This window comes from Vigna unguiculata, unplaced genomic scaffold, assembly GCF_004118075.2.
Source record: "Vigna unguiculata cultivar IT97K-499-35 unplaced genomic scaffold, ASM411807v1 contig_661, whole genome shotgun sequence".
NCBI classification, from domain to species: domain Eukaryota; kingdom Viridiplantae; phylum Streptophyta; class Magnoliopsida; order Fabales; family Fabaceae; genus Vigna; species Vigna unguiculata.
Window position 1 is genome coordinate 30431 of NW_021011385.1, and position 12245 is coordinate 42675.

At 37.5% G+C, this 12245-nt stretch overlaps 1 protein-coding gene across 1 annotated transcript; it reads left to right on the forward strand.

The window, feature by feature from the left end:
- Positions 1 to 2756: 2756 nt before the first annotated feature.
- Positions 2757 to 3419, forward strand: LOC114172661. Its single transcript, XM_028056991.1, has one exon. It carries the CDS (start codon positions 2757 to 2759, stop codon positions 3417 to 3419), a length of 663 nt encoding a protein of 220 aa, XP_027912792.1.
- Positions 3420 to 12245: the final 8826 nt, after the last annotated feature.

The window sequence follows — 12245 nt, forward strand, 5'->3', positions numbered from 1 at the left end:
CGAGACCTGTTAATCTCGCCCAAGCGAGTCTATCTCGCCTAGGCGAGATGAAACAGGGAGATCTCTGCACGAGATCTCGCCCAGGCGACTCGCTCAACTTTTGACTTATTGACCTTTCTGTATAACTAGGTAAGGATTCAAGGTAAGGTTGCATCCTGACGCTCCGAGGAGCCAGTCAGTCTCACTTAGAGCGGACTGACTCTTGTGGTGGGAGTAGCAGGAGGCCTGAAACTCACTAAGGGCTAACCTTGTGATGGGAGAGATTTGTTTCACTGTAACACTGGTAATACATGGCTCAGGATCGAGCAGCTCATGTTCGAGCAGAGGTACCCACACAAGTGCAAGCATCCGCTGAATCCGACCAAGTTATACGTATCCGGATGAGTCGAGTCGAGTCGTAGTGTATTGGATGAAGAGTCATGACATGTTTGGTTGCTATGTGGATATTAGATGATGAAAATATGTTTGACTGTATGATTTATGTTGTTAGCTCTAGCTTACCCGTTTCGTTACCTGTTTGTGTTGTATGTGGCCGTTTTTCCTTGCGATGATCATCAACTTGGTTGATGGGAGCAGTCGGGCGTGGTTCTCATGGTCAACAAGCGAATGGGGATTCCGCAGCGTAGCCATCTGGGCTGGAGTTTTCTTGTGTTTTATTTAGGGCTATGGCCCATGTATTTCTTTCCGTATTTTTTATGCTACATTCTACGTTGTATTCGTATTCAGCTTCCCTTTTTCGGCATCGTGGTGTGCCTAGTTTCGTAGGGGTAATGTTAAGGACCCCAGGACTGCGCTGTTATGCTTTTATCACGTGACGTTTCCTTTAATTTTACGTATTAAATTAAATGGGACGTTACAGAACCTTTCTCCTCCATTAGTAATTCGCTTTTAGTTGTAAGTGTGTTGAAAGTTCTAAGTGCTTTCTCACCTTACATTAGGCCGCATAGCTTATATTCAAGTTTTCACGTTGTTTAGTGACTTAAAATTTTGAGACCAAAGTCTCTACATATTTTTGGCCAATTAGGGGTCCGTCTTTAGTGTTTTATAGATTTCTTTGTTCTTTGTTCTTTGTTGACAACTAGTGTCTAGTGATTGTCATCATTTAGCACTTAGCCATTGTGTGAAATTCTTTCAAACTTCCCCAAGTGTGCCTTGGTTAGGATTTGCTTTGGTTATTAAGTGGTCTTTTTAGACTCACCTCGCCTACCTGGAGGTTCACTTGTGTTCTTAAAACTTTTATTCACACTTTGTCTCAAGTGCTAGATCGTGTCAATCATGAGCACTAAAAGGGCTACACGTGCACGGGTGCAGACCCAACAAAATTTACCACAACCCACACAACATAACACTAGTGCGGATGATGAGGGTGATGTTTCCCCTCGTATGCTTCACAAACTCACCAAAGAGGTGAGTGACATCAAGGCTCAAATGGCTACCATGCAAGCCAATTTGCACTTCATATCTGAGCAATTAAGGAATCCTGCACACACTCACTGTGCTTCTCCTAGATCTTCTCGCCCCCCATCAAGACATCATCATGATCTTAGTGGCGAGGAGGAGGATTTACAACGCCCCTTTCCAAGGCAATCTCCTCACACTAGGAGACAAAGGCGTGTTCCTCCTCACCCTAAAGAAACAAGAATAGATTTGCCTCCTTTCCATGGAAAAGACAATGTTGAGGCATATCTAGATTGGGTGGCAAAAGTTGAACAACTGTTTGACAACCACGTGGTTGAGGAAGAGAGACGTGTCTCTCTTGCTGTCCTCAGCTTCCAAGGTCATGCCTTAAATTGGTGGACAACCCTTGTCCTCCAAAAGCGAAAGAAAGGCCTTCCCGAGATTGAATATTGGTTTGATCTCAAAGAGGCCCTCCATGCTCGTCATGTTCCTTCATACTACAAAAGAGAGCTTATGGATAAACTCCAAAGGCTCCAACAAAGAACCATGCCTGTGGAGGAATATAGGCAAAAGATGGAGTTGTACATATTGAGGGCTAGGATAGATGAGGAAGAAGATCTAACCATTGCTAGGTTCTTGAGTGGTCTAAACTACAACATAACAAATAGAGTTGAGTTGCTCCCATATCAAAATTTAAATGAACTTGTTCAAATGTGCATCAAAGTGGAGCAACAACTCTTGAGGAAACCTATTCGCAAGGATTCTTCACTCTCTTTTTCAAAATCTGATTTTCAAAAGAAAGATTTTTCTCATATCAAGGAGACCGCTCATACACCCAGCAAAAGGTCAAGATAAGGGTGAGACCTCCAAGCGAGGTAGTGAGATCAAGTGTTTTAAGTGTTTAGGTAGAGGTCATGTGGCATCACAGTGTCCTACCAAGTGCACCATTGTGCTAAAGGGCCAAGACCTCTACAGTAGTCAAGAGGAGTCTTCTGAGGAATCTTCCTCTTCTAGTGACTCCCACATTGACAAGTCCTCAAGAAGGGTCTCTCTTAATGAATAGGAGGCTTCTCAATAACCAACCAACCCTTCCTCTCAATGATCAAAGAGAAAACATTTTTCACACTCATTGTGACGTTTTGAACAATACTTGTTCTTTGATCATTGATAGTGGGTCTTGTTGCAACTGTTGTAGCACAAGAATGGTTGAGAAGTTGAACTTGACTTTGTTACCCCATCCCAAAACTTACAAACTTCATTGGCTTAATGAAGATGGGGATCTCGAAGTCAAGCATCAAGTGTTGGTTAAGTTCTCTATTGGAAAGTACAAAGACAAAGTTTTATGTGATGTAATTCCAATGGAAGCTTGCCATATTCTCTTAGGTAGGCCGTGGCAATTTAACCGCAAAACCACCCACCATGGCCATACCAATGAGATCACCCTCCAACATCATTCCAAAACTTTTGTGTTACATCCCCTCACTCCTACTCAAGTTGCTAGTGACCAAGCTCAAATGAAAGCTAAGAGGGAAGAAGAGAGTTCCACCAACTCTACTAAATTATCCAAGGCTTCTAAGACAAAGATAGAGGAAGTCTCTCCTTCTAAGGATGTTCATCATGAAGTGTTTCTCACTCATAAAACTCTTTTACAAACTCTTCATGTTGAACACCCTTCCTACCTTTTGTTGTGTCATGCTGTCCTTACATGTCTCCAACATCCTTCACTTAAGGACCTACCTCCTTCTGTTTGTGCTCTTCTCCATGAATTTGCGAATCTTTTCCCTAAGGATGGTCCCCCAAGCCTCCCACATTTTAGAGGAATAGAGCGCAAAATTGATTTTATCTCAGGGGCCAGTCTACCTAATAGATCAGCCCATAGGACAAATCCAATTGAGACTAAAGAGATAGAGACTCAAGTGATCGAGTTGTTAGACAAAGGATGGGTCCAAAAGAGTCTTAGTCCTTATGTTGTTCCCGTGTTGTTGGTGCCCAAAAAAGATGGCAAATGGCGCATGTGTTGAGATTGTAGGGCCATCAACAACATTACCATAAAGTATAGGCACCCCATCCCTAGACTAGATGATATGTTGGATGAATTGCATGGGGCCAAAATGTTTTCAAAAATAGACCTTAAAAGTGGTTATCACCAAATTCGAATTGCCAAAGCTGATGAGTGGAAAACCGCTTTCAAAACTAAATTTGGTCTATATGAATGGTTAGTCATGCCTTTTGGCCTAACCAATGCTCCTAGCACATTCATGCGACTAATGAATCATGTCTTACGGGATTGTTTGGGGAAGTTTGTGGTTGTTTATTTTGATGACATTTTAATTTATAGCCACAACTTCAAAGTTCATCTAGGACACCTTAGGGTAGTATTGTCTCTCCTTCGAGACCTTCAACTCTATGCCAACATAGACAAGTGCACTTTCTATGTAGAGAGTGTCATCTTTCTTGGGTTTATGGTCAATAAAAGTGGGGTACATGTTGACCCCGACAAAATCAAAGCCATCCAAGAATGGCCTGTGCCAAAGAATGTAGGGGACATCCATAGCTTTCATGGGCTAGCTAGCTTCTATAGACGGTTTGTACCCCACTTTTCCACAATTGCCTCACCCCTCAATGAACTTGTCAAGAAAGACACACCTTTTGTGTGGGGTGATAAGCAACAACAAGCCTTTGAGGATATTAAGGCTAAACTCACCCAAGCACCAGTTCTAGCTCTTCCAAACTTTGAGAAAACTTTTAAGCTAGAATGTGATGCTTCTAGGGTTGGAGTAGGTGCGGTTTTATTACAAGAAGGTCATCCAATTGCTTATTTCAGTGAAAAACTCAATGGCCCTTCTCGTAATTACCCCACATATGACAAAGAGTAGTATGCTCTTGTGCGAGCTCTTCATACTGGGGAATACTATCTTGTGTCTAAAGAGTTTATAATTCACACTGATCATGAAACTCTCAAGTATTTGAAAATCCAGCACAAGCTCAACAAGAGGCATGCAAAGTGGGTTTAATTTCTAGAACAATTCCCTTATATCATCAAATACAAGAAAGGGAAATCCAATGTTGTGGCTGATGCACTTTCTAGAAGATATACTCTTTTAACCAAATTTGGATCTCAAATTCTTGGATTTGACAATATATGTGAATTGTATAGTCAAGATCCCTTCTTTGCCCCTATTTATTCTAATTGTTTAAATAAGTCCCAAGGCGGCTTCTATGTCTCAAATGGATATCTTTTCAAAGAAGCTCGCCTATGTGTTCCATGTGGTTCTCATTGTAAACTTTTAATCATTGAGATGCATGAGGGGGGACTTATGGGCCATTTTGGGGTCGCCAAAACGTTGGCCATGCTTATAGAAAAATTCTTTTGGCCCCACATGAAACGTGATATTCAAAAACATTGCGCTAGTTGTTTGACATGTTTGCATGCTAAGTCTAGCGCAATGCCTGCTGGGATGTATACTCCTTTGCCTGTGGCTTCCACCCCTTGGGAGGATATTAGCATAGACTTTGTCCTAGGGCTTCCAAGGACTTCTAGAGGTGTTGATTCGATTTTTGTGGTTGTGGACCGGTTTTCGAAAATGGCACATTTTATTCCATGCCACAAAGTCGATGATGCAAGCTACATTGCAAAGTTGTTCTTTAGAGAAGTGGTTCGTCTTCATGGCTTACCCAAAACAATTGTGTTTGATAGGGACTTTTGGAGGACCTTGTGGTCTAGGCTTGGAACTAAACTTTCTTTTTCTACTTCCTGTCACCTTCAAACTGATGGGCAAACAGACGTAGTCAATAGATCCATCTCCACGTTGCTTAGGGTTGTGCTTAAGGGGAACCATAAATCTTGGGATGAGTATCTTCCCCACATTGAGTTTGCCTACAATAGAGTGGTCCATAGCACCACCAAACTCTCACCTTTTGAGGTTGTCTATGGCTTTAACCCTCTCACTCCTCTAGACTTGCTACCTCTTCCATCTTCTTTTGACTTTGTTCATAAAGAAAGGGTTTCTAAGTCTCAATTTATCAAAGATTTTCATGAGAAGGTTAAAAGTCAAATTCAAGCTCAAATGGAAAAGATTGCCAACTCTAAAACAAGGGTAAGAGAGTTCGGTCATTCAATGAGGGTGACTTAGTTTGGCTTCATCTAAGGAAGGAAAGATTTCCTTAATTACAAAAATCCAAACTTAGTCTCCGTGGTGATGGTCCATTCCAAATCATAAAGAAGATCAACAATAATGCTTATCAATTAGATCTTCCAACTGAATTTGGTGTACATCTTACTTTTAATATCAGTGACTTAGTTCCTTTTACAGGTACTGTAGCTGATGAGGATGACAACCAAGATTTGAGGGCAAATCCTCTTCAAGGGGGAGGGGATGATGTGACCCCACTAGAATATGGTGTAAAATAATAAATAAATAATTAAATAATGACATTGTTTGATGAAGGATTGACCACTCAAGGACCCATGGAGACTCCTCCAAGAAGAATTACAAGAAGCATGACCAAAGGGGATGATCCTTCTTCTATGTCTATTTCTTTATTTTCCATCATAATTTTGTGATTTTCCTAAGTTGACTTCATTGACTCAAATTTGGTTGACATATTGACCTTTGTCCAGGGTTGACTCATTGACCAAAGTTGACTGAACTTAAGCCAACATGTTAATCCTTGTTTAAGTTGCTTTGTAGGTTAATTTTAGTAGAAAGGAGTATGAGAGGTGGCGCATGGTGATTAGGGAGCATGAATGATGTGAACGAGAGAGTAAAGCAAAAGCAAAAAGCATAAAGCAAAAGTAGACATTGTACCTTTTGTCTCTTTTTTTCTTTATGCCCCTTTAGCATGATTTGGAGACCACTTTTGTCTCATTCTCCCTTCTAGGCCGAGAATACACATGGGAAGATACACCACCATTTCATTTTGTGCTAGCTTGGAGATACTTCTAAAATTAGGGTTTTCCTTTCTTTTCTAGTTATCCCTTTTTCATCTTTTGTATTTTGCTTAGAGGCCCCTAAGACTATCTATTTAAGGGGAACTCTACCATTTGTAAAAGGGTTGAACATTTTGAATTAAACACTCTTGTTTCAACCATCATTTCCTTAAGGTAGCCCGCCTTCTAGGAGTGGAGAACTTTTTGCCTTATCTTGCCTATGAAAGTGGCGGCACCACATCACTTATTTCAAGGGCTTGGTTTGGCTTTCCCCCCCTCTAAGAGTGGCGTGCTCCAGTTCCATAGCCATTACTATGTTCTCTTCCATTTTGTTTTTATTCTTCTTTGTTTCTATTGCATTTACGTTTTGAGTTTCTAGCCATGTATGCGTTAAAAAATGCAATCCATCCCCTTCTTCCTTTGAGCTCATGGAAAGGAACCTTCACATCTAGATAATTTTCTATCTTAATGTCCAATGGGGATTTCCTTGAGTTTTCTTAAATAACTCATCACCATATGCATAAATCTAAAAGGAAACAAGATAATATTTTGTCACCATTACTAAACTAAAAATAAATAATTATTGTATTTAATGCAATTGTATTTTCAACCAAAGTCAATTATTAATTTGTGCCAAAACATGACACCTCTACCAGACAAGTCTACGGTTTTTTTGTTTTTGCATGGTGTATCATTTCTAATTGGGTTAAATATGTTTTTTGTCCTTCAACTTTTAGTGAAAATTGGAGTTAGTCCCTCTTGGAAACCTAGAACCAATTTTTTAAACAAATTTTTTTTTTTAAGTTTATTTGACATTTTAAATGTGTTTCTCAGCTAACATTGAAGTGAACATGTGTCAAACGGTGTAAACAAACTAAAATACTATAATGAAATATGTTTAAAACGTCAAATAAACTTAATAAAATTTAATTTGGTTAAAAGGACTAAATTCTCACATTTACAAAGTTGAGGGACTAAATTGGTTCAGAGTTTCTAAGAGAGACTAATTCCAATTTTCACAAAAGTTTGGTTAAAAGGACTAAATCCTCGCATTTACAGAGTTGAGAGACTAAATTGGTTCAGAGTTTCTAAGAGAGACTAATTTCAATTTTCACTAAAAGTTGAAGGACATAAAACATATTTAACCCTTTCTAGTTTTAAATTATTTACAATTTTTATTTTTTATTTTTGCATCGTCTAACATTATATGGATTAATAATATTAATATTAAAGTTGAATGTTGACCAACTTCTCCCACAAATTTTAATAATAATATTAATATTAAAATTTTATTGTTATAAATTTACTTTTAAAATAGAAATGAATTAACATTAAATTTTCAAAATATTAATAATATATGGTTCAATATTCACACTTGAAAAACTTTTGTAAATATCACATAAAAGATATTAATGTTAATAATAATTTTTAAAATATTATTTGTACTTCTTTATACGAATATTAATATTCAAATTGGATTAGACTAGAGACTTCTGGGAAGTGACTATACTGCTACTTTAGAATTTCAAATATCATTTTTTTGATATTCATTATTTATTTATTGATTATTGATTATTTATATTTATATTTACTTTTATTTGTAATCATTGTTTCAAAGTTTTGATCAAATTTTCAGATTATAAATCTTCAATTCATTATTCAATCACATTCGGAAGATTGTATGTTAATTTCAAATTTACATTTTAAATAAATAAGACAATTTAAATAATAATAAATCACACATATATTTATTAAATTTAATGTTACCTACAACATATAGATTTCTAAACTTACAAATCATAAATGTTGTCATTTGTGGTTTTCAATATCAATACAAAAATTATATACAAAATCAAAATCAAAATAAGAATCATATACAAAATCAGAATTATATTGAATTGAAATATTTAAATGTATACAACATTCACACATACCAATTCAAATTTATCCGTTTATAATTTTCGCACTGAAGGTTCATTTGCTACATAGTAAATTGGTAATATTCTTCATGTATTCTCACCATTTTATAACTAAGTATATTGTAAACAAGAAACCTTACCATATTTTATTCTAACTTTCTAAAATGGTTTTATAGTGCTTTTTAAAGTTTTTTTTAAATAAATTTCAAAATTACTTCATTGAAAAACGAGATGTTCTCTACTTTTTAATTTAGCCAAGGAGAAATCTCTTTCTCTTTTAATATATAAAATAATAAAGTTTGAATTTAAAATTTGAAATCGTAAAAGAACGTAAACAAAATTAAATTTAAAATTTAAAATATTAATAAATATTTTTAATATGTCGGATAAAAAAAATAAAGAAATTCAAAAGTTCAAAATATTTCATCATTCATAATGTTCCTGCAGAGAACAAATAAGATGAGTTAGGCACAAGTGTCACCTTACCATGTAGTCCGCTATCTCATCAGTTGGCTTCTTCTCGGTTGATACATGTTAGCTTGAACCCAGAAGGGGTTACCTGCAGAAGAGTCTCCGGAGCTCAAGTAAGTCAAAGCTCTCAGAGAGTCAAATCAGTGATTAATGAATGCGTACCTTTAATTATTGGGGTCCACGCGTATTTAAAGAGCATTAATGGTGTCCGATTACCTCATGGGCCGGGCCTTAACTTGGGCTCTAACTTGGGCCATGAGTGGGCTTGGGCCCTAACCCAGACCCTTAGGACCTATTGAATGTGGGGGCTTCTATTTTCACTAAGTTTATGGGAGTTGTCGGCCTGGGCTCTAATCTTATCGGGTCTGCTAGAGTAGCCGGCTTGGACCGATTACTTACCTTGACGAGGTGTAGGTTATTCTTCTAGATATATGTTAAAACCGGTATAAGTTAGGCTAACTCGGCTTAGGCTGACTACTTGGCTGCCTTGATACATGCATTGTTTGCTTATATGGTCGAGTTTGGCTAGGTGTGATACACATAACAATATAATAATATATTATAAAACATAGTAATATTTAATAACAATGTAATTATAATACAAAATAACAATTTTAATATAATAATTATACTTAAAATATAATGTACAAAATAAAAATTATAATTTTTTTAAGTTTTTAAAGATATGAAAATACTTACCTATTCAATTTCAATCTAATTTCAAGCCTAAGTTTAAATTTGAAATTCGAAATACATATAGTAATAAAATTAAAAATCTAAATTTGAAATTTCAAAAGGCTATAAAAACATACTTAAGTTTGAATTTAAATTCAAAAGAAAGGTTGTAAAAAAGTGAAGTCTTTTTAATGGATTATTTTAATGTCTCTAAACAACTCTAAATATATTTTTAATTTATGAAAAAAAATCGTATTATAGATATGAACAAAATCTGGAGATTAAAAATTGAATAATTAGTATTAAAAATAATAAAAATTAAATATATAATATTAAACAATAAATAAATAATATATTATTTGGAAACAAAATATTAAAAATAAAGAGTTCAAAAGCTTTGATGGTTTTTAATAATAATAATATGTTATAGTACATAATAATATAATAACATATTAGCACTAATACAATAATAATAGTAGTACTAATTAAAATATAAAACAATAAATAAATAATTAAATATTGACACTTAGGGATGGCAAAGGTACGGGGCGGGTACGAGTATCATGATCCCATCCCCATAATAAAAACTCAACCTCATCCTCATCCTTAAATCCAGCGAGTATACAACTTTTGACCTATCCTCATCTCCACCGAGAAACAGGTATATTTTTATACCCATTTTGTTTTACTGTTCCAAATATGAATTAAATAATTTTTATAAAAAATTTTTAAGAATCACAAGGGAATCATGATACTATCAAAATATTCAATATTAAAATAACAATTAGAGAAAATTCAAATAATTATATAAAACTAAACAATTACACATTACTAAAATTTTATAATAACCAAAATATTAATTTTACAAACAAACAATGGTTTCGAAGGTATCTAATTATTACTTAAGTTGCGTTAATAATGCTAAGTTGTTTTGATCCGAGTTGTGATGTGTTATTGTAGGGCATATGGCGTAGTCTGGAAAGAAAAATCTGGCACTTTTTCAAATGTTAAGGAAAGAAATGGCCGCTAAGGCCAAGGCGGCTGGGAAGACTGATGTTTGCAACTTACAAGAATCGGTGGTGGAGGTGCACGTCCACGGTGGGACAAAGAGGAAGGCTGAGCTTCCGCCTCGACCCGGGAAGGGAAAAGATGTGAAGAAGGTAAGGGCGGCTCTACTTGGAACGGGGTCGGCTAGCGGGGAGAAGGGGCCGGAAACTGTGCTGATTGAGTTGCCGGAGATATCCGTGAGGAAGGATATCTCGATTACCCTTCCAGACACTATCGTAAACTCTATTGACAACATGGATGCGGAGCACATTGTGAGAACAATGGTGGAATTTGGGAGCAAGGCTTTAGTTTCGAGCCGGCGTGTTGGGTCGCTTTAAAGGAGGGAAGTGAAAGAGGGTGGTCAGGAAAAAGTGGAGGAATTGCAGGGGAAGGTGGATAAGCTGGAAGAGGAGAAGGCTGCATTGGAAAAGGCAAAAGAAGGTTGGGAAATCGAGAGGAAAAGGTTGGCAACGTGGAGGGTGCGTCGCTTGGACTTTGAGGAAAAACTGAATAAACGTATAGGGGAACTTGAAGAGGACTACGATGATTTGAAGGACAAGTATGATGGAGCTGTTAGTGAGCTTGATGATCTGAAGAACAACATCATACAGGAGCACATCAATGGTTTTGAGAAGGGATTGCGACAGGCGGCTTTTTTCCATCAAGATGTGGACGTGACGAACTCGAGGTTTGATGTAAATAAGGATGTTATTGATGGGAAGTTGGTCCAGGAGGATGAGGAGAGTGGGAACGAGGAGGCGCAGGAGAAGGCGGTTGAGGACGAGAAGAAGGCGGGTGATGCCGAGGGGGTGGCGCCTGATGCAGCGGAATAGGATCTCAGTTTTAATTGATTTGAAAATATTTGAGCTTATGTCTGTAATAGTCGGTACATTATGTTACGTCAGTATACTTGTGTTTATGTTCAATGCAATTAATGTTCTGTATGTTATGTGTATGCTGAGTTTCGATGATATGTGATGTATGTGTGACGTGATGAATTGTATGTTAAGGATGTTCGACCCAGGTCGCTCACTTGGGGTAAGGGTGGGGAATTTAAACGAATTGAGTAGAGGGTGTTCAACCCAGGCCGCTTACTTGGGGTAAGGGTGGGGAACTTAAACGAATTAACCACGAGTAGAGGGTGTTCGACCCAGGCCGCTTACTTGGGGTAAGGGTGGGGAACTTAAACGAATTAACCACGAGTAGAGGGTGTTCGACCCAGGCTACTTACTTGGGGTAAGGGTGGGGAACTTAAACGAATTAACCACGAGTAGAGGGTGTTCGACCCAGGCCGTTTACTTGGGGTAAGGGTGGGGAACTTAAACGAATTAACCACGAGTTAAGGGTGTTCGACCCAGGCCGCTTACTTGGGGTAAGGGTGGGGAACTTAAACGAATTAACCACGAGTTAAGGGTGTTCGACCCAGGCCGTTTACTTGGGGTAAGGGTGGGGAACTTAAACGAATTAACAACGAGTAGAGGGTGTTCGATTACTTGGGGTAAGGGTGGGGAACTTAAATGAATTAACCACGAGTTAAGGGTGTTCGACCCAGGCCGCTTACTTGGGGTAAAGGTGGGGAACTTAAACGAATTAACCACGAGTAGAGGGTGTTTGTCCCAGACCGCTTACTTGGGGTAAGGGTGGGGAACTTAAACGAATTAACATAAAAAAATACATAGAAAGTTGTACAGTTGGGAACCCTTCTTTTTATTTATTGAATAGGGATGCCTCGTTAAAACCTCCTTGGCCAAAACCCTCCTTAGGGAAAAAAGACCAAGTGAGGAAAGAGTACACCCAGGGTTACA